Consider the following 23,049-nt stretch of genomic DNA (forward strand, 5'->3'; position numbering starts at 1 on the left):
CCATCAAGGCTTCAGTTGGAATATACAGTATCATTTTGCACCAATAATCTAAGACATCTGATATATTTAAATGTCTTGTCCATCAAACCATTAGCATGGGGCCTGTGTTTCCTCATGGGGTCTGTCAGTTCTGTCTCTGTGTGCGTGTGTATATGTCTCGCTCTCCGTCTCTGTCGATCTCCGTCGCTCTCAGTCTCTCTCGCTCTCTCGCTCTCTGTCTCTCTTGCTCTGTCTCTCTGTCTCTCTCGCTCTCTGTCTCTCTGTCTTTCTCGCTCTCTGTCTCTCTGTCTCTCTTGCTCTCTGTCCGTCTCTCTTGCTCTCTGTCCGTCTCTCTCGCTCTCTGTCCGTCTCTCTCGCTCTCCGTCCGTCTCTCTCGCTCTCCGTCTCTCTCGCTCTCTGTCTCTCTCGCTCTCAGTCTCTCTCGCTCTCTCACTCTCCGTCTCTCTCACTCTCTATATCTCTATTGTTCTCTCTATATTGTTCTCTCTCTCTCGCTGGCTCTCTCTCTCGCTGTCTCGCTGTCTCTCTCTCTCTCTCGCTGTCTCTCTCTCTCTCTCTCTCTCTCGCTGTCTCTCTCTCTCTCTCGCTGTCTCTCTCTCTCTCTCTCGCTGTCTCGCTCTCTCTCTCTCGCTGTCTCGCTCTCTCTCTCTGTCTCGCTCTCTCTCTCTCTCTCTCGCTGTCCTCTCTCTCTCTCTCTCTCGCTGTCTCTCTCTCTCTCTCTCGCTGTCTCTCTCTCTCTCTCGCTGTCTCTCTCTCTCTCTCGCTGTCTCTCTCTCTCTCTCGCTGTCTCTCTCTCTCTCTCGCTGTCTCTCTCTCTCTCTCTCTCTCTCTCTCTCTCTCTCTCTCGCTGTCTCTCTCTCTCTCGCTGTCTCTCTCTCTCGCTGGCTCTCTCTCTCGCGATCCGTATGGGTGGAGCTATCTGCCCTCTAGCATTGAGCCAATGGCCACCATACCCCATACAAATGATGATTACATTTAGTCAGTTTTATGCATAATATGCATAGTATTTTTGCAATGTGTCATGCATATGAATTTAAGATAAAAAATTTATTGATACAGAGCATACATCATCACACACTGTGAATACAAACGTAAAACAAGCAGGGGTTTAACCCGCTTGAGGTTCTTGAGAGAGCAGCCAAGGAAGTGAGAGAAGGGAGGAAGTCCATTTAAGCAGCAGCAAGGGATACATTGTTTTACTGAATGACACTGAAGAGGTACACTGAGAAAAAAGAAAATGAACATGCACCTGTGAGAAAGAGAAGCTATGATAGAATAGCAGAGGCATACAAGGTCTTATCTGATGACATGGAGTTTGAGCTTGCTAAATATATTAAGAATCTCGCAGACCCCCCCCGCCCCCCGCTCTCAGAACAGCCTCAATTTGTCGGGGCATGGACTATACAAAGTGTCGAAAGCGTTCCACAGGGATGCTGGCCCATGTTGACGCCATTGGTTCCCACAGTTGTATCAAGTTGGCTGAATGTCCTTTGGGTGGTCGGCCATTCTTGGTACACATGTGAAACTGTTGATCGTGAAAAACACAGCAGCGTTGCAGTTCTTGACACAAACCATGCGCCTGGCATCACCTACCATACCCCGCTCAAATATTTAGTCTTGCCAATTCAACCTCTAAATGGCACACCTACACAATCCATGTCTCAATTGTCTCAAGGCTTAAAAATCCTTCTTTAACCTGTCTCCTCCCCTTCATCTACAGTGATTGAAGTGGATTTAACATGTGACATCAATAAGGGATCATAGCTTTCACCTGGATTCACCTGGTCAGTCTATGTCATGGAAGGAACACGTGTCCTTAATGTTTTGTACACTCAGTGTATATCTGAATGTAGGCATACCTTTAAGATATAAAATATACCACACCCACATCCATTAATTAAACTTTGACCTACCAGCACCATCACCCACTGTCACAGGACACTATCACCCACTAACCCCAAGGCAGCTCAACTTACTCTGTACCACTTTTTTTTGGACAAGCTATGTTTTCAAAACTGTTATGTTTACATGAATTCTGATTATTTCCAGGGATACACAACATTCTGAAATATATGTAGATATCTTTGTTAGAAAGAATACTATATTTCCCTTGACGTAGTGATGCTGAATGCAAAACATAGCTCAACATACCCCACTCTCCCCATCAGTCTACAACTGTACCCTAAAGAGTTCCACCATTAACCTGGGGGGAATATTACAGCAATAAACAAATGCTGACAATGAGATAATTGCCTAATTCATACCACCGTAAATCACCCAACTAACCAGACAATAAATCAATAGGCAAATCAATAACAAGGACCTCTGTGCCACAGCAAAACACATGGATATTCTATTTAGAATGGACTGGATTGGTTAAACATATACTGCATCTACATGAGAATCTACATACAATAACAATCAAGAAACTGAAGCTCTGATGAAAAGGGGGACAAAACTAGGCTTGGGCGCTATACCGTATTTACCGTATACCGGGGTACTTTGAAGTACCGCCGGTATGATTTTCATTACCCCCGCTCACAAAGAAATGGAATGTGTGTTTACAAAAACCACATGGCACAAACGTGACGTGCCGATCCACTGTTGATCAGCACAAGAGGTGATGAACTTACACTTGAAAGTCACTACTAATGTTTGCCAGCTAAATATCTTATAACTATAAGTTAACTATCTTAGATGTGCCAAACACATTTTCTCCAGCTCAGGGCTCCAGCTATGCATTTGGTTTGCTAACTTGCTAGCTATAATGTTAGGTGGCTAGCTTTCAATATTAAGCTTCTTGGTTACAGCAGAGACAATCAATCCCCCTCTGGATCAAGTGTGAGTATTGCCAAGTGCTGAAATCCATACATTTTAGAAAAATGTTAATCAAATAGAACCACCGACTGTTTCCTCATTGCTGTTGCTCTAAGAGTTGCCAATTGAATCTCAAGGAAACAGTTGGTGATTGTATTTGATTAACGTTATATTAAAAAGTATGGATTTGAGCAAACAAAGAAAGGCACGCAACAACAGATGACAAACATAGGTACACGGTAAGGATTTAAGATGTATTTTTATTATCGACGCATAGCGACTCTAAGGAGTCGGAGGCTAATTTAAAAAAAAACTCTAAATCTGTGTTCAACAAGGCGTTGAGGTACTTGGCAAGTGTGAGTATAGCCTTTTGAGATAGTTGTTTGTTAGCATTCGTTAGTGTAACATTTGCTTAACACTATGGGGTACTGAATGTTTAAGCCTATTGGACCAGTTAGGTTCGCTACTGGAGCAGTAGGGAGAAATGAAGACTGCAGACTGAATAATTTAGGAAAATAATTTCCTTGAGTAAATATTGCTATGTGAAATTTGTACAATGAGCTCAATATGAATTCAATACATCAACAGTACAATAGACTTAGATATCGGCCATATATCCCGCCTATAGTTTACTAGGGTCCACCCAACTCTATTTTAATCTGAGGGTATCTCAGCTTTCAATGTTCAAAGTTCAATACAAATACAATAAACAACCCAATTCACAAATAATAACTTATAAACCACTATGAGATGGAATCACATTTGAGTGACTGTGCCTATCAATAAACACTGTAAGGTGTGTAAATGTGGTATGTGCTTATGACAGTCCCACTGCAATGTATGGTGCTATGTCGTCTTGCAACAAAGAATCCTACTACACCGTAGTATGGCAGTGGAAATTCAATGTCTTCGCATGCAAATCTTCTTAGGGATGTCCTGGGTTCGGGTGGCTCGCCATCCTTGGTGGAACTGAATCCATACTTTAAAAAACCTGACCAAATCTTTCCCTCAACCCCTTCACAGCATGTTCGGATAGATAAGTGAGTGTTAATATATCTCTTTTTAGTTCAGTTTTATACAACTTCTCACGACGATTTGAAACTTAGTTTTTCTTCCATTGAATGGCGGTAGCTCTTCACTTTCCGTTCTAGCTCCTTTTCAACATGTTGGCGCCCACTGGTGTAGAACGTGAGGTTAGGAGAGGGACTAAGATATAATATTGATTTTTAATTGGCTAAAATAAATTGCTCATCATGCAGCTTCTGACAGCTGATTTGTAATAGTTGACAACTTTTAAACATATCACAATATAATATAATATGATTGGTTACTGGAATCTCACAATTATTCAACATTAGTTGACCTGCGTTACACCCTCCCCTCTTGAAGGTATGCACGTCCCGTTGTATCTTCTTGTTGGCTGTATGGTCACTGGATGAGCTTGCACAGGAAACACTTTTTGTTTAACTTCTGAGTGATCAGATCCATTCAGTGAACTTGTGAGGGCTGCACTTAAACCTTGGAACAAGGACTGAAAAACAAAGCTTAGGGGATTTCCAAACAGAGTACTGAAGCCTTTCTGGTCTCTCTCGCTGCCTGAAAGAATGCTGGACAGTGCTGGCAGTTTCCTCATGTTGCTGTTTACTATTATTTGTCTCCACAGATACAGGGTCAACTGGAGCACGTTCAACAGGGACAACATCCCTTGTGTTATTTGTCTCTTCATCACTTTCAGACATGTCAGAGAAAACGTGTAACTCTTCGTCTATGATGAGAGAAACTTATTCGAGAGGATCTGCAGAATGTTCAGGTAAGTTGTCTTGTTCAGGTAAGTTGTTGTTCAGGTAAGTTGTCAGTCTGATGTACTGTTCCAACTTCTTCTGCAAGGACTTCTTGGTCTGCTGTAACTTCATCAGGCTCTTCCTCGATGGAACGACAAGGAGGGTTGCTCAACCTGTGAGTATCATAGACCTTGGTAACCCTAACAGGCTCTTGACTTCGGTTTTTCAACCCAGAAGTCGTCATCAGAATGTGTCTCATCCTTTTTGGTCACATCAGCACCTGGATGAAGGCGTGTGCGAGGTTTTTGGATGTGCTGCGACGTGACAGGTTTTTCAGGTGTAGTCGTAGACAAGAATCCACAAGGCAGTAAAAGGTCACGGTGCAGAGTGCGCAGTGGACCATCCTTTCTCTCAGGCTTGACTGTATATACACTGATATATCACTTGCACGTTTGGTAACTACATAAATGTCAGTTTCCTACTTATCAGCCAACTTATGTTTCTCTCTCAGTTTAACATTTCTCACAAGAACTCTGTTACCAACGTCAAGGGTGGACTCTGTGACATGCCTGTCAAATCTGTTCTTGTTTCGTTCAGCTCTTTTGAGAGCGTTCCGGGTGGATATCCTGTAGCTCTCTTCCAGGTGACTCTTCAAGTCTTGCACATACTGTGAATGCAATCTCTTCTGGTCATTAACAGGTAGGTTGAAGGCTATGTCAACTGGTAGTCTAGGTTGTCTCCCGAACATTAGTTCATATGGAGTGTAGCCGGTGACTTCATTCTTTGTGCAGTTGTATGCATGTACAAGTGGTTTAACAAAGTCACGCCAGTGAGTTTTGTCATTCATGCTCAGAGTACCAAGCATCTGGAGAAGCGTCCTGTTAAAACGCTCAACAGGATTTCCTCTTGGATGATATGGCGTTGTTCTCACTTTCTTGATTCCAGAAATCTCACACAGCTCTTTGATTGTTTGTGATTCAAAATCAGGACCTTGGTCACTGTGGAGGTGCTCAGGAAAGCCGTGGTGCACAATGAAGTGGTCCCAGAGAGACTTTGCAACGGTGCAGGCTTTCTGGTTGGGAGTCGGTATGGCCACTGCGTACTTGGTAAAAGTATCTGTAATTACCAGTATATCCTTTATGTTACTATGATCAGGCTCCAAAGAAAGGAAGTCCATGCATACTAGCTCCAAAGGCCTGCTGGTCTTAACGCTAACTAGAGGTGCAGCTTTCTTTGGGAGGGTTTCACGTTGCACACAGCGGTCACAGGTCTTAATATTCTCCTCCACAGACATTGACATCTTGGGCCAATAGAACCGGGATCATATGAGATCCAGCGTGTGCTCGATGCCCATATGGCCCATATCATCATGCAGACTTTTCAATGCAACTGCTCTCAGCTCTTCAGGAAGCACTAACTGAAAAGTAGTGATGGCTCCTTCCTGCCTTCTCCTGTAAAGAACACCATTATTTAGCTCCAACCGGTTCCACTCACACAGCAACAGAGGGAGTTCTGGGAGCTCGGCTCCAACAGTGGGAGGAGGTTTATCCCCTGTTTCCAACTGAGAGACGACCTCTCTGATGCTGGCGTCAGCTCTTTGTTTTTCCATCAGCACCTTCTCTGACAAATGAGGAATGACTGGAATCCCATCTTGATGCATCTGTGTGCAGGATGTAGGGGAGCTTGGGGTTGGCAAAGCCCAGGACAGGGGCTGAGGTGAGCTTTTCAATGACGGTGTCAAATGCTTGCTCACAGATGGGTGTCCATCGGTTTCCAAATGGTTCCTTGGGGTTGTGACACCTCACTACTTTTCTCTTTCTTTCTGTTCCCCTTGTGTAGTGGGGGATATCCAGAGGTAAGGTTGTTTAGAGGCTTGACGATACTAGAGTAGTCCTGGATGAACCTCCAGTAAAATAACCAGACCGCAGCTCTTTGAGAGTTCTTGGATATGGCCAGGTTTTTAGCGTTTCAATCTTTTCAGGGTCAGTTTCAACTCCATTCTCTGACATGAGGTCAGAGGTCTGGAAGAACCTTCATTTTTCTGCCGATAATTTCAGCCCGTACTCCTTGAGACGCTGAAGAACTTTAAGCAGCCTGCTTTCATGTTTTTCAATGGACTCGGAGAAAACGATTAGGTCATCGATGAAAACAAGAACCTCCTTCAGGTTAATGTCATCCATACAGTGCTCCATTAGCTGTTGAAACGTGCTTGGTGCATTTGTGATCCCTTGTGGCATACGATTGAACTCCCAAAACCCTAAGGGGCACACAAATGCTGTTTTTTCTTTGTCCGACTCCTCCATTTCAATTTGGTAGTATCCTGATTTTAGATCAAGAACGGAGAACCACTTAGACCCAGTTAGGACGGAGAAAGTCTCCTCCAGGTTTGGAAGGGCATATGCATCCTTCAAAGTTGAAGCTTAAACTAGAGGTTTCAGCTGACTCTTTCGGATGGTCTGGAGACTTGTATGTAGAAACAGTGTGTTTCTTTACCAACTGGATGGCGTGCACCTCTGCCAACACAGTCTTTGCTGGAATGATGATGTCATGGCATGTTTTGTTTCTCAGAACAACAGGTAACTTGCAGTTTTGCCTTGTAGGAAGGGAGATCAACTCGCTGGACACCATAATCCCGCCTGGCAAGGAGGACAACGATGGCGGCTCGATGAGGGCCCATTTCTCAGAGTGGGACTCATGGACCCTGACTGACCCCTGGAGGACAACAGTTTGATTTGCAGGAACCACCTCTGGCATTTTACCCTGAAGTCTAACCAATGCTAGGTTACTGTTGACTGCTTCTTCACGCCTGAGCTCAAGGATTTTTAACACTGCTCTGTAGCCATGTAGTAATGGCTGGTGATTGTCACGTTACAGCTGAGAATAATCAGAGTAGAGAATGTCAAGGGTGTTGGTGCCAATCAGCACTTGTTCTTGAGTATAACCAATGCTAAGGTCTGGACTTCAATGTCAGTCCCTACAAATTATTTTGGGAAATTCCCAATTATTGAGTGAGATCTAGATAACCCAGGTAGGGAACTTCCTGCCCATCGGCACCCTCTACTTCCAGTAGACTGTTCAATGGGTTAATTGCTTGGCTTCATAGATGTTGCTCATAGAATGACAGGGGGACAGTGCTGACTTGTGAACCTGTGTCCAAGAGACAGTTTGTTTATGTTCCAGCAATAGTAACTTGTGCTGTGCTCTTGGTACAAACTAACCCTTTGGGGAGATTGACTGTGTGCTCATTGATCTGGACACGTTTGAGTGAGTATTTTTTGGTTACAGTGGGATGTGGTTTGGTTTCCTCTGCTCCTGTTTGTCCCTCAACAGGACCTGGCCTCAGTTTAACTGTTTGGTGTCTGAAGAGGGATTTTGAGCCTCCCACTGGAGCTGTCTTTCTCTAAGTTGTAACCAATGAGGGGTTGGATTCACTTTCACAGGTTGCTGCTATGTGGCCATCTTCACTGCACTGAAAGCAATACCAAGGCTGGGGCTTGCTGTTAGGCTTGTGGCTTGAACTTGGTTGCTTCACAGGCATTAGTTTGTTTTGTTTTGGCTTTACTAGGAGCTACAATGGTAGTAGGTCTTTTGGGGGGGGTTTCGATTTTGTGTCTTGAGGTTTGTGAGCTGACTTTTGAGTTCAGCTATCTGTTTTTTTAAATGCTCAGTTTCACTGGTATCCTCAGAGGAAGGACTAAGACATGCTTGTTGCAGGTGGGACATTACACAATGCTTGGAGGCACCAGAGTTGCTTAGCAGCACCAAGGTGTTGCTTCATGAGAGTTATTTTTGCTTCATGCTTATCCTCTTCTATGAAAAGGAGGAGCAACAATTCAGCAAATGAAGGTGGTTTGCTTTTCTTCTGTTCCAGCTGGAGGTCCGTTATCAGAGCATTGTCCCAGCAACCTCGACAGAACTGCCTCAGGAGATGACGATCAAGTTCATCAGCTGGAACACCACCTGTTCTCATGGCCGTGCTCAGGGTAACCTGTAACCTTTGCAAGTAGCTGGACGGCTTCTCACCATTTTTTGCAAATAGCTCGTCTCCATCTTCAACTGTGAATCCTACCACACCGTAGTATGGCAGTGCAAATTCAGTGTCCTCCAAGGAAAAGGAAAAATAAATCTTCGCATGCAAATCTTCATAGGGATGTCCTGGGTTCGGGTGGCTCGCCATCCTTGGTGGAACTGAATCCATACTCAAAAAACAATCTTTCCCCCAACCCCTTCACAGCATGTTCGGATAGATAAGTGAGTGTTAATATCCGGTTTTCTATTTTTAGTTCAGTTTTATACAACTTTTCACGACGATTTGAAACTTAGTTTTTCTTCCATAGAATGGCGGTAGCTCTTCACGTTCAGTTCTAGCTCCTTTTCAACACGTTGGCGCCCACTGGTGTAGAACGTGAGGTTAGGAGGGACTAAGATAGAATATTGAGTTTTGATTGGATCAAAATAAACTGCACGTCATGCAGCTTCTGACAGCTGATTTGTAATAGCTGTCAACTTGTAAACATATCACAATATAATACAATATGATTGGTTACTGGAATCTCACTAGTAATGAAAAGTATTCAACATTAGTTGACCTGCGTTACATTAGCATTTAGCTAGCGTCCACAATGGGAATTCGCTAGTACTTTGTTAGTATTTTTCAGCATAACAACATTTTAAATAATACGTTGGAAAGAAATGGTGCCCCTTGTGTGCAGGAACAGTATGAAGGTATGGACATCTGGATACCGCCCAACCCTAGACAAAACCCCATCATTTGGAGAAACAATGAGCTCAAACACACATGCGCACACACACACACACACACAGAAATGTTGTTGCCATGGTGCTCCAGTACTGTATTTCCTGTAGTAGTGGAGTAGATAGATGTGTGACAGGAGGGGATTGTCTGGTGTCTGGGTATGAATGCTGGGGCTGTAACTGCTGGAGACCCCCGCTGCGTGGAGGGGGAGCGGATGAGATCATGGAAGCTGCACATCATTAATAAACATTGGGGCTCATCACTAAGAGGCTCTCCCTAAGGAATCCCAGGGTTGATATTATAATCTACACTCACTAAATGAACCTACTAACTCAGTCTCCTATGGTAATGGCTGCATGGTGAATGAGGACTATTCCATCGTAGCAGAATAGAGACATTGACAAGAAGCATGTGTAGTACGGTCATGTTCCGGAGATGCATCTGAGAGCACTGCAGAGGGAGAAGTCTTGGAAGGAAGGAGAGAAAGAGTGGATGTGGGGCCTGGGGTGTGTTCCAGCCAGAGAATACTCCCTCTCTTCTTGCTTTGTCAGGCCTCTTTAATATTGTGACAAATTAGAGTCACTGGAGTCTGAGGCAATGCCATGTGGGGGGGACTCTGTGTTCAGCATGTGTGGGTGTGTGTGTATGTGTGTGTGCGTGCATGCTTCTATGTGTGTGTGTGACTGAGTGTGACTGAGTGAAAAAAAGAAAGGGAGGGGGAAGGCAGCAAGAGGAGCAAAGGGAGGAACAGCTAGAGGAAGGAAATGTGTTTTTGTGAGAAAGAATACGGGCTTGTGTTTGTGAGGGAAGGGAGTGCATGAGGGAGCAAAGCACTGCAATGTGTGCCAGGGTAAGCGGGTGTGGATGTGTCAGGATTTTTATGGGATTGAGAGGGTGTGAGGCAAAAACAGAGAAAGACGGAGGGAGTCAGGGCAAGAGGGAGAGATAAAAGAGTGAAAGGGAGGATAGGGAGAATGGATAGTGTATATATTTTTATTTTTGTATTTATGGACTGTAGCTCCGATGCAGCATGTATTACTAGGAGGGGGTTAACTATGGATGTACAGTACAGTATTTATGTAAACTCAGCAAAAAAAAGAAACGTCCTCTCACTGTTAACTGCGTTTATTTTCAGCAAACTTAATAATTATAATAAATAATTGGTCATTTAGCAGACGCTCTTATCCAGAGCGACTTACAGGAGCAATTAGGGTTAAGTGCCTTGCTCAAGGGCACATCGACAGATTTTTCACCTAGTGGGCTCGGGGATTAGAACCAGCGACCTTTCGGTTACTGGCACAACGCTCTTAACCACTAAGCTACCTGCCGCCCATGTGTAACTTAACATGTGTAAATATTTTTATGAACATAAAAAGATTCAACAACTGAGACATAAACTGAACAAGTTCCACAGACACGTGACTAACAGAAATTGAATAATGTGTCCCTGAACAAAGGGGGGATCAAAATCAAAAGTAACAGTCAGTATCTGGTGTGGCCACCAGCTGCATTAACCTCTTCATCACTTGGCACCTGGCTAAAGTGCCTGCCTCGAAAATGCATGCCCAAATTGAATAGAGTATATCTCCAAAACATGATCTTGGTAGCAAAAGAAAAGGTAACACATGTGAGATGTATCTTGAAGTGAAATAATTAATGTGGGTATTACTGTGTCAGAGTACATGAAGCTACAACACAGCATAAATTGGGAGGTTTTGATTCCGCCTGAAAGTAACTTCAGGTTTTATAGGGAATGCTTTATTGGACTTATGCAGCTGCAGCCCCTAAACACTATGGGACCATAGCCCAATATCTGATGAGTACTTATGTGAAGTTTGATGCCAATAAAGTAAAGTAAACCAAAGTTGTAGGGGTTTTAGTTGAAGTATGTTTAGGCGGATTACCAAATGGAGACATTTGGATAGATTTGGGCACCATCAGTGCCATTTGACTTTTATCAGGTACCAGACAGCAAAAGTCATTTAATTTCACTAACATATCACTGTATGTGTACATTCCATCAAAATACAACTGTTTTGATGTTGTTTCCAATGTTCTCCCAGACCTCTATACGTGTTGACTAAAGTGATCATTCGGTGACAAGAAATAATACACATAGCATTCTATTGTAAGTAAACTTGCGTGTGGGCCTCTACTTAGCCAATAAAAGTGTTATCGTACAATAAACATTGTGATCCTTGCAGGACTAGCTAGCTAGCTACATTCATTCTATCTATTTGATTAACTGAAGCTCAACGTAAATTACCGCTAGTTTAGGTAACTAGCTAGCTAGCTTAGCTCGCTAGCTAGCTTAGTTTAGCTTGCTAGTTTAGCTAGCAAGCTGAGTAGGGCCCTGGACACGATAACCTTCGTTCTCGTCATTGGGGTCTGGTTAATCTGGTCTAAGCAGGTCCTCATCGTCCGATTCAGAGTCAATGGGGATACATGGAGTCCAACTTTCATCTGTTACAATTGCTAACGCCTCTGTAGCTGTATATTTCTTACTAGAGCCTGCCATATTTTTAGAAACCTTGCGTTTTCCCTCCGAAATTCAAGTGCTGTTGTGCGCTCTGCGTAACCATGCTTAATGCAGCAAGTCAACTAATGTGATACAATGAGCTGCGCACATGGATATTTCAACAACCGGTTGGTCGATTTTGACATGTGACCCCTCTATCGAAAGTTCTGGATCAGTAGAATTAGATTAGCACAATTGCAAGCCACTGGGATTGCATTATATATCCAGAAGATGGCGACAAAACAGTGCCTGTTGTGATTTAAACAAAATACTGATTCATCTTCAAACACATTCTTGGCCATGTAAAACAATGTAAACTCATTGAAATCGACTCGGAATGAGAGAAAGACACTAGAGTATCTTTTCAAGTTGTTTTATTCGATCAGACACTACTTTGGTAACAAAAACAACAAAGGTAAGACGCAGTTTGTTGTTGTGATAAATAAAATGATTAATAGTTTAGTGTTGGTCATAGAGGAACACGGCTATCACTGTTGGAATCTGTGAGGTAGCAGCTTTCGAATGGTGTATCGTTTGTGTAAATAGGTTGAGAAAAATAAGTTATCTGTCTACGAATATACGAGCATGCACGGTTTCAAAATACAGTACTGGTTTTGCTATATGCTTATATATTTGCTTGGAGTCTGAATATTATTTTATTTGGGCAACAACAGTTTAGCTAGATTCACAGTTGAGACGCTTCTCGTTCCAGTAGTGTATCACATTCAGGTATTCACACGTTTTTAAAAACCGTACTACGTCATTGTTTGAGATTGTGGGAGGATATGGGGAACCTCGGGCTGAAGAGGTTAAGTACTGTAGTGCATCTCCTTCTCATGGACTGCACCAGATTTGCCAGTTCTTGCTGTGAGATGTTACCCCACTCTTCCACCAAGGCACCTGCAAGTTCCCTGACATTTCTGGGGGGAATGGCCGTAGCCCTCACCCTCCGATTCAACAGGTCCCATACGTGCTCAATGGATTGAGATCCGGGCTCTTCGCTGGCCATGGCAGAACACTGACATTCCTGTCTTGCAGGAAATCACGCACAGAACGAGCAGTATGGCTGGTGGCATTATCATGCTGGAGGGTCAGGATGAGCCTGCAGGAAGGGTACCACATGAGGGAGGAGGATGTCTTCCCTGTAACGCACAGCGTTGAGATTGCTTACAATGACAACAAGCTCAGTCCGATGATGCTGTGACACACCGCCCCACTGACCTCCTGAGTGGCGCAGTGGTCTAAGGCACTGCATCGCAGTTCTAACTGTGACACTAGAGATCCTGGTTCGAATCCAGGCTCTGTCGCAGCCGGCCGCGACCGGGAGACTCATGGGCGGCGCACAATTGGCCCAGCGTCGTCCAGGGTAGGGGAGGGAATGGCCGGCAGGGATGTAGCTCAGTTGATAGAGCATGGCGTTTGCAACGCCAGGGTTGTGGGTTCGTTTCCCACGGGGGGCCAGTATAAAAAAAAAAAAAAAAAAAAAATGTATTCACTAACTGTAAGTCGCTCTGGATAAGAGCGTCTGCTAAATGACTAAAAATGTTTTAAAAAATGTACAGGCCTTGGTGTAACGCTCATTCCTTTGACGATAAACGTGAATCCGACCATCACCCCTGGTGAGACAAAACCGCGACTCGTCAGTGAAGAGCATTTTCTGCCAGTCCTGTCTGGTCCAGCGACAGTGGGTTTGTGCCCATAGGCGACGTTGTTGCCGGTGATGTCTGGTGAGGACCTGCCTTACAACAGGCCTACAAGCCCTCAGTCCAGCCTCTCTCAGCCTATTGCGGAGAGTCTGAGCCCTGATGGAGGGATTGTGCGTTCCTGGTGTAACTCGGGCAGTTGTTGTTGCCATCCTGTACCTGTCCCGCAGGTGTGATGTTCGGATGTACCGATCCTGTGCAGGTGTTGTTACACGTGGTCTGCCGCTGCGAGGACGATCAGCTGTCCGTCCTGTCTCCCTGTAGCGCTGTCTTAGGCATCTCACAGTACGGGCATTGCAATTTATTGCCCTGGCCACATCTGCAGTCCTCATGCCTCCTTGCAGCATGCCTAAGGCACGTTGACTCAGATGAGCAGGGACCCTGGGCATCTTTCTTTTGGTGTTTTTCAGAGTCAGTAGAAAGGTCTCTTTAGTGTCCTAAGTTTTCATAACTGTGACCTTAATTGCCTACCGTCTGTGTCTTAACAACCGTTCCACAGGTGCATGTTCATTAATTGTTTATGGTTCATTGGACAAGCATGGGAAACAGTATTTAAACACTTTACAATGAAGATCTGTGAAGTTATTTGGATTTTTACAAATTATCTTTGAAAGACAGAGTTTATGTGTCTAAGTGAGTGTGCGCGCATGCGTGTGTGTGTGCGCGCATGCGTGTGTGTGTATATATGTGTACAGTACTGTGTATAGCGTGCTCCTCTGTGAGTCCAGGTGTCAGCGGGGAGCTCTCCTTTCAACCTTTAGGCAGGGGAAGCTAATGTGGATGCAGTGAGGTGTGCAGTGAGCAAAGCCTGCCTGATGTAGTGCAGGCTCAGCTGACCCCCCCAGGGGACCCCCTGTGTCAGCAGCCCTCTCTCTTACTCCATCTACACTGTAGTGTACAACAACACTGTAGTGTATAACCAGCCTTACCAGGCTGACCCAATCCCCACAGCACAGCAGCAACGGCACGGCAACATAAGCTACCCTGTCTGTGATCCACATACACATACTCCTGTAAGCCAGGCCCAGCTCATTCTCTGAGAACTGCAGTACCAGCAAAGCTGCACAAGCCAGCAAGGCTATAGGACAGTACATCAAGCTAGGCTGTCTAGGAGCTACAGCCCCATAGCATTGGGCAGCAGTTTCAGCTGTGTTTGTGCTGATGTCTGTTTTATTGACCGTAGGGCTACATGAAGAGTCAGGAGAGGGCAGAGTTGAGGGGAATTGAGGAGGCTAGTATACTACAGCTGTATTACTCTATGCTGGGCAGCAATGAGCATGGTGAGAAAAAGAGGTCTGACCTGTACATAGAGGAGGTTGAGCTGGACAGGGTCTCGTGAGTCCACATTCTGGTCGGAGTAGAAGAACTTGCGTCTGAGCAGCAGCATCTCACTCTCCTCCACCCCCTGCTCTCTGAATGTCCGGCTGTGGTCCAGCCAGTTCACTGGCAACAGAAAAAGAAAAACACACTCACGTACATATACAGAGAAACATACACTTCTGCTACTGGGATTGGGCATGCTGACAGTCAAATAAGCAGATAGGTCTAGATAATAAATAATGACAGAACAGACAAAAAGTCTGTTTTACTTTTTTATGTCTAAAAACAAACTAATTAATCATGACCAAGTGAAGTTCTCGACTGAACATGAGGGCAGTAATTTGCATACTGTTCTGCTAAAGATAGATTTTGTGACAGTTTGAAGATGATTTATGAATTAAAACTTTTCAGAATAAAATGTCTGTCCAGGGAGTTTCATAACATTCACGGCTCAGTCCTGAAGACCAGGGGCTAAGGGGTTTGCCGGTCCGAGAAAGAAATGGCCTTTTCTAAAATCATTTCCTGCAATTCTACATTAATTTTACATGACTGATAATACAAAAATATATATATATACACCACACAAAATGACAAGCTACTCTGATATTGACATACTGAGATCAATAAAATTAACGACCCATGTCTTAAATGCAACAAATAGCATAGGCCAATGAAAAGAGTGGATACACAGATCTTAGACCTACAATATGAGGAAATTATAGTCCAGCAACTTTCCAGTGGCACTCATTTATCCAAACAGTTTTTCCTTCAATTGTATTTTGAAATATTGCAAAATACCTTTTAGCTGCTGCCTGCTGTTCATTGACATCCACATTGACAGCCATAACTCGACAATCAGCTGTTTGATATTTGTGGCGCGGGCTGCCCAATTGCGGGATTCCCGACTGTAGGCTTACGCGCTCATAATGTGACAAAACTCAATCTACAGCAATTTTTTTAAAGAAGCTATTGATCTTCTGTGGCTAAATGATGCTCTCTGGTGTAGTATTTTCAATGATTTCCTTTATTTCTGCGGCACTAGGTTTTCTTCCATGCACTCTACTCTCCCCAAGGCCAAATAATCAACACTTCTTATTAATAATTCAATGGATTGTGGTCAGTAACCCCATATGAGGTTATTGTGTAGGTAGGCCTACTGGTACAATAATATTTAAAATAATGTATCAGAAAGTAGCCTACCCTACAATTACAAAATAATAAATTCAGTAAGTCAATGAAGCCAATAGTGGTTTCAGCTAAACTGTTATTGAAACGATGTAGGCCTTATTACCCTTTTAACCAATAAGAAAATATGTCAAATGACTTAAATAGCTTATGGGAAAAGTGTAAAAATGTGCATTTGGATCAGTAGGCTGTGACTGAAATGCATCAGAAAATTATTGAAAAGTTCAGGAAAACATCAGGGAAGCTCATCAGGTAGGCTATTGGCCTAATGTGTGTGTGGAGAAGATCTGCATTGCTTTCAATTGCTAGACTAATGATCATGAGAACTCACATCAACTTAGCTAACACTTCCCAGCCTAATTGTAAACAAATATCCAAACGAAGATTCAGTGAAAAAAATTATCGGACATTGATTGATTTATCAAGATGAGTTCCCATACTTTTCTCAAAGCGGCGCAATGATGCTGTCCCAATCAAAACGGTGCTGGAATTATCAGTTGACCACACATGGTAATTGCTTTTCATGTATTATAACCAGTGGTGTAGTGCAATTTTGTTAGGTAGCCTACCGGAGCACACTTTTTTATTATTATTACGTCATGAAAGTTGGTACCAACATGTAGCCTATTGTGTAAAATCATTTTAGAATATACATACAATGCGTCATTCAAATTGCACAATTGCCTATGCCTACACAGAAGTGGGTCAATGAAAATGTTCTATTTTTTTAAATCCTAAAACATCAAATAAGGCCTACCTTATTATAAATTAGGCAATCATCACTGACAATTGTGAATGATAATTATTCACGTTTTACAGGCGAAACGTCCATGCTGCATGCATGCCAACTATTTGATCCCAATCAGTATCATGGGAAAATGCATTTCGATCTTCTTGAATGATGTAGGCTAAGTAGCCTAACTAATGTTTAATCAAATTCTAGAGCAGATGGAGTTAAACACAGCCACCTGTATTTTGTTTCAATCAAAGCATATGGCGTGTACTGTTGAGTTCTGTCCTCATGAGAAAGAAAAAGCAACATTTCAGCACAATCATCTTATTGTCATAAGAGATGACGTGTTGCTTTTGGTCTAACAGTAGCCTAACATTATCTATGCTATTATATTTGGTTTGTTATGTAGAACACTAATTAATCATTAAGTGATGTTGCGAGACATAGTCACTCTGTTGCAAGCACTATACACCCCTTATTATAACAATTGGATGACTTCAGGAGTTTCACCTAATCACAGCTTTATGAACTAAGCGGCTCATTCAGTTGACAATTCTTTTTTTTTTACACCATCACAGCAGTGCAAAAGATTCAGGGCTGACCCAAAATCATTCGGGGCTATAGCCCCAAAAGCCAGGTCCTGGTGACGTCCCTGTTTCTGTCACATGGTGGTAAGATAAAAATTTGAATTTAATTAAACATTGATACAGTACTATAAAGCACATGTTAAAATGAGATGATACTGGACTTACATGTATTTATTAATGAGAGATAGCTAGGGAGGTTGACTGGGAGCATGTAATACTGGACTATTAACAACACATTTTGGGTTCTTTTGGAAGTGCTCTTCAAACTCACAGTCATCGTCTGTGTGGAGTTTGGCTTTGAGCTTCTCCATCTTCCTCTCGTCTCGGAGCAGAGTCCTGTCCTTCTTCAGGGTGCCTGTCCCATGACCATCCTCCTTCTTCTCCTCCACCCCCTCCTGGAGCAGGGAGTACTCCTCGTAGTTGGTGATTCCTGAAAGGAGACACAGCCAGGAAACTCTCAGAGAGGGAGCAGTCTAGAGCATAGAGCCAGCACTTTGAGCTGTGCCATATCAGAGAAACCATCCCCTGCCTCTTCCGTCCTCCCTCTCTACCTCCCTCTGCCCAGAAAAAAGAGTGGGGGAAACTGGAGAGCAGCCAGAAAACTAAAGTGGGAATTCATAAGAGGAGAAGCCAAGCAGAAAGCCCTCTCTAAACAAACACCAGCCAATAAATAGATCAAACAGACGTCTCTCTTCTCCTCACCCAATTGAGTTTGGGCACACGCAGCCCAGCGTAATTGAAATATATGGCTGTGGGAAGGAACACCTCCATGAGAGGAGAGGACAGTACAGTCTATGGCTTCACAATTACCACCCATAATTTCAACAGAGGGGAAAAATACGTTTTACACCATCAAACATATCTAAATGATATAAAACCTGGACTATGCCAGTACCATAGCTAATTGTCATGTTCTGAAAGGTAGGGGATGTGCATCCATACTGTAAGGCAGATGCTGTAACAGTGAGCTAAAAATAGGACCATGTTTAATAATTTAAGGCTAGTGGTTGACTGGGTCTCGTCCAGTTGGAGAGAGGTTACCCACCTATTCTACTGCATATGGTAACAAGCAGCTCTCCCACGGTTTTAGAGTCATCCACCATGATAGTTTTAACTGCCCCGTCCAGCATCTTGATCTTCTGGGGCCTCTGTTTCTTTTTGTACTCCAAGACATCCTGAGAAACAAGGGGAGAGAGGAATCAGACGCATTACCTTTGATGGAATGTGACATAAACCAAGAAGAGAACACCTAAACATCTGTATGTAAGTAGAAAATCTAAGTCAGATCTTCCACAGACTTCTCAACACTGCTTCAGATTTAAATAGAACTGAGTGAGGTGTGGTCCAGGGGTCTGATTGGGCTCTATGATTGGGCTTTACCCCGTTCCGGAGCATGTAGTAATCCAGAGTCCTCCCAGACTCCAACCAGATTCCTTTTCTGGGATCATCATCAGAGAGAAACAGGCCGTAATCAGAGGCTGAAACAGAGACACAGAGAGAACTTACGTATATTAGAGAAATAATGGGAACAGTTGCTTGATTGACTGTTTAAATAGTATGAGCCACCAAAGAGTACACATGTTGCTGGCTGTCCAAATGAAAGATACTACTGTCTATTTTGACAAAACAATGTTTTGACTGCATCTCATGTAGATACTGTTTCATGATGCAGAGGATGCCTCTTCTTCTGATCTCATTGACATTCCTATGAATAATCCATATAATGACATTCAGTTGGGAAAGAAGGGTATCATGGCTGCACATCAGACTCTCTAGCTGATATACATCTGTTCTAAAGCCTAATGAGAGCTCACAGCTTAAAAAGCCTCTCCAGCCTGACTATCTAACACCACAGAGAGCCTCTCCAGCCTGCCTAACTGACACCTCCGCAAGGGAGGAACACCGCCCACAGACCCAGATCGAACCAGTCTCCTCAGACAGAGAGCATAGACTGTAAGGCTTTGAAACTGTTTCCTGTCTTTCTGTAGTCAGAAAGCCATGCTGTGCGTGACATGGGGTTTTATCTCCTGCTTAAACAGCTCTGAACCGTTTGTATCATTTTCATGCACTCTGAAACAGAACTGGAGATCAGACACTCTAATGCCTTGTTTTACATTACAATTTAGACATTTTTTTAGCAGATATGACTACAACATTCAGTACAGAGCGACTTACACAAGTAATTACAGTGAGGGAAAAAAGTATTTGATCCCCTGCTGATTTTGTACGTTTGCCCACTGACAAAGACATGATCAGTCTATAATTTTAATGGTAGGTTTATTTGAACAGTGAGAGACAGAATAACAACAACAAAAATCCAGAAAAACGCATGTCAAAAATGTTAGAAATTGATTTGCATTTTAATGAGGGAAATAAGTATTTGACCCCCTCTCAATCAGAAAGATTTCTGGCTCCCAGGTGTCTTTTATACAGGTAACGAGCTGGGAAATAAGTATTTGACCCCTCTGCAAAACATGATTTAGTACTTGGTGGCAAAACCCTTGTTGGCAATCACAGAGGTCAGACGTTTCTTGTAGTTGGCCACCAGGTTTGCACACATCTCAGGAGGGATTTTGTTCAACTCCTCTTTGCAGATCTTCTCCAAGTCATTAAGGTTTCGAGGCTGACGTTTGGCAACTCGAACCTTCAGCTCCCTCCACATATTTTCTATGGGATTAAGGTCTGGAGACTGGCTAGGCCACTCTAGGACTTTAATGTGGTTCTTCTTGAGCCACTCATTTGTTGCCTTGGCCGTGTGTTTTGGGTCATTGTCATGCTGGAATACCCATCCACGACACATTTTCAATGCCCTGGAGGTTCTCACCCAAGATTTGACGGTACATGGCCCCGTCCATCGTCCCCTTGATGCGGTGAAGTTGTCCTGTCCCCTTAGCAGAAAAACACCCACAAAGCATAATGTTTCCACCTCCATGTTTGATGGTGGGGATGGTGTTCTTGGGGTCATAGGCAGCATTCCTCCTCCTCCAAACACGGCGAGTTGAGTTGATGCGAAAGAGCTCCATTTTGGTCTCATCTGACCACAACACTTTCACCCAGTTCTCCTCTGAATCATTCAGATGTTCATTGGCAAACTTCAGATGGGCCTGTATATGTGCTTTCTTGAGCAGGGGGACCTTGCGGGCGCTGCAGGATTTCAGTCCTTCACGGCGTAGTGTGTTACCAATTGTTTTTTGGGTGACTATGGTCCCAGCTGCCTTGAGATCATTGACAAGATCCTCCCGTGTAGTTCTGGGTTGATTCCTCACCGTTCTCATGATCATTGCAACTCCACGAGGTGAGATCTTGCATGGAGCCCCAGGCCGAGGGAGATTGACAGTTCTTTGTGTTTCTTCCATTTGCGAATAATCGCACCAACTGTTGTCACCTTCTCACCAAGCTGTGGACAGGTGTCTTTTATACAAGTAACAAGCTGAGATTAGGAGCACTCCCTTTAAGAGTGTGCTCCTGATCTCAGCTCGTTACCTGTATAAAAGACACCTGGTAGCCACAAATCTTTCTGATTGAGAGGGGGTCAAATACTTATTTCCCTCATTAAAATGCAAATCAATTTATAACATTATTGACATACGTACAAAATCAGCAGGGGATCAAATACTTTTTTCCCTCACTGTATGTAGTTTTCACATTTATTTTTTCTCTTAGTGCAACTGAGCCTCATGCAAGTGAAGATTTCTGACATTCAAAGAGGCCCCATTTACAGACATATGCCCCATTTTTAGGCATCTCTCACCTTGGCCAGTCTGGGCTTCCGGAACCCTCTCCCTGATGATCCTGCAGGCGTCATACACTGGAGTGGAGGGCTCAAACTGCATGGTCTTCACCACATTGCACTGGCGGACACATATCTTGAGTGACAGGGCCACCATTTTCACTGGTGGTGTATTGGTATCATCAACCTACACACCTGAAAAACACAAACAGATCTGTTTAGATATCTGTGGCTCAGGGAAATGTGAATAGCATGACATTGGATATGTACATCAGAACAGCATACACAGGATATGGATATAATTGTCCTCAGGTACATTGTAGAAGTGCTGCTTTGAATGAGTAATGCATCAGCTAGTTTCCATCCCTCCCTATTTCTTAAAGGTTAAGAAATAAGTAGAATTGCTTACTGGCAGTGTTTAGCATATGCTGAGCTGAGCCAAGGTGAGCAGCATAACCTTTCAGCAGAAAGCAAATGTCTCTGTAATCAGCTACAATAATAGGACAGAAGATGCTACACAGAAAATGACATTGTAGAGCAGCATCATTATCTGTGTTGACCACCCCCCACCCCCACCCCTCTTTCCCTTAGCTAGGAGGGAAAACTGTTCACAATGGATCTCTCCAACAGTTAGGCCTCTCTCTTTTTTCCCCGAATTTAGTTCAGCAATTATTTTCTCTACCCAGTGCACTGTCAAATCTGGATGACAATACCATTTTCAGTCAACCCTCAATTTTCCCCTTTATGGTAGAGGGGGCGCATATCATTTATGTTAGATATACTGTACAGGGGAACACTGTATTATGGATAATATAAATTGACATTCACTATGTCCTTCTTGGGGACAAAGGTCATAAGTAAGCTGTACTTGTGAATCATCCAATTGACTCCATTAAGAGAAATATAGCCATGACAAAATGTTTCCCCATACAATCATTCTGTGAGCAATTTCAGAGAAAAAGTTTATAATGATGTGGTTGTGAATGAGGTCCCCTCTGACTAGCAGTCTTTCATAGTAGTGACTCTCCCCTACTCCTGCAGCCCCACCCTTCTCTCCTGATAGGCCCTCAGCACAAAGAGCCAGAGGTAATGGCTCTGCATGGAACCTGCTCCATACAACCTGCCACAGGAGTCCTGCAGCGCCTTTGTGGCTCAGATGTGTGGTTAGTCTCTGTTATACAGGCCACATGTGGCCCAGCTAGCCCAGGCCACACACACACACACACTTGCATACACAGGCATGTGTGCACACATAGAGGATGGGCTATGCCACACAAAGCCCTGATTCAGGGAAAATTATAAGGGCAGTAGGGTGTAACATGGCCTTTTACTATGTGGTGATATTCAAAAGTCTAAAGATGTATTTTGAAAGCAGGAACTGCACAGTATATTCCGTTGTGACCTTGGAATATATACATTGTAGGAGGAGGAGCTGAAGACAACCAGAATCATTCAATGGAACTCAGACAGCGCGTAAAGGATAGAACACCCGTTCCTTTCTATCAAGTTTTTGCTTTACAACCGTCAAAAGCTCAAAGCTCTGTCTAAAAGCACAAAGCTCTGCCATTTAGGCTTATGAGAATCAAATTAATATATGATGCATGAAAAATTATAACATTCCTGTTGTAGTCAATAAGGATATCATTTCATCAAAAAGACCTTGGGGAAAAAAAAGTATAATCAAATTATATTTGTCACATGCGCTGAATACAACAGGTGTAGACCTTACCGTGAAATGCTTACTTACAAGCCCTTAACCAACAATGCAGTTTTCAGAAAATAGAGTTCGAAAATATTTACCAAATAAACTAAAGTAAAAAATAAATAGAAAAACACAATAAAACAACAAAAACTAGGCTATATACAGGGGGTACCGGTACCGAGTCAATGTGTGGGGGTACAGGTAAGTCGAGGTAAAT

The 23,049-nt window shown here is 43.4% G+C and overlaps 1 protein-coding gene across 2 annotated transcripts in view; it reads right to left on the reverse strand.

Annotated features, from left to right (window-relative positions):
• Nucleotides 1-23,049, reverse strand: part of LOC121576615 (talin-2-like) — a 155,482-nt gene that overhangs the window by 62,348 nt on the left and 70,085 nt on the right. For both annotated transcript variants that reach the window (XM_041889903.2, XM_041889902.2), the window contains exons 3-7: nucleotides 21,152-21,325; nucleotides 18,781-18,878; nucleotides 18,446-18,575; nucleotides 17,672-17,830; nucleotides 14,876-15,018 (exon numbers count right to left, since the gene is read on the reverse strand). In XM_041889903.2, coding sequence (XP_041745837.1) covers nucleotides 14,876-15,018; nucleotides 17,672-17,830; nucleotides 18,446-18,575; nucleotides 18,781-18,878; nucleotides 21,152-21,287 — 666 coding nt within the window. In that variant the 5' untranslated portion in view covers nucleotides 21,288-21,325. The remainder of the gene's footprint in view (nucleotides 1-14,875; nucleotides 15,019-17,671; nucleotides 17,831-18,445; nucleotides 18,576-18,780; nucleotides 18,879-21,151; nucleotides 21,326-23,049) is intronic.

Source organism: Coregonus clupeaformis, chromosome 11 (genome assembly GCF_020615455.1).
Source record: "Coregonus clupeaformis isolate EN_2021a chromosome 11, ASM2061545v1, whole genome shotgun sequence".
NCBI classification, from domain to species: Eukaryota; Metazoa; Chordata; class Actinopteri; order Salmoniformes; family Salmonidae; genus Coregonus; species Coregonus clupeaformis.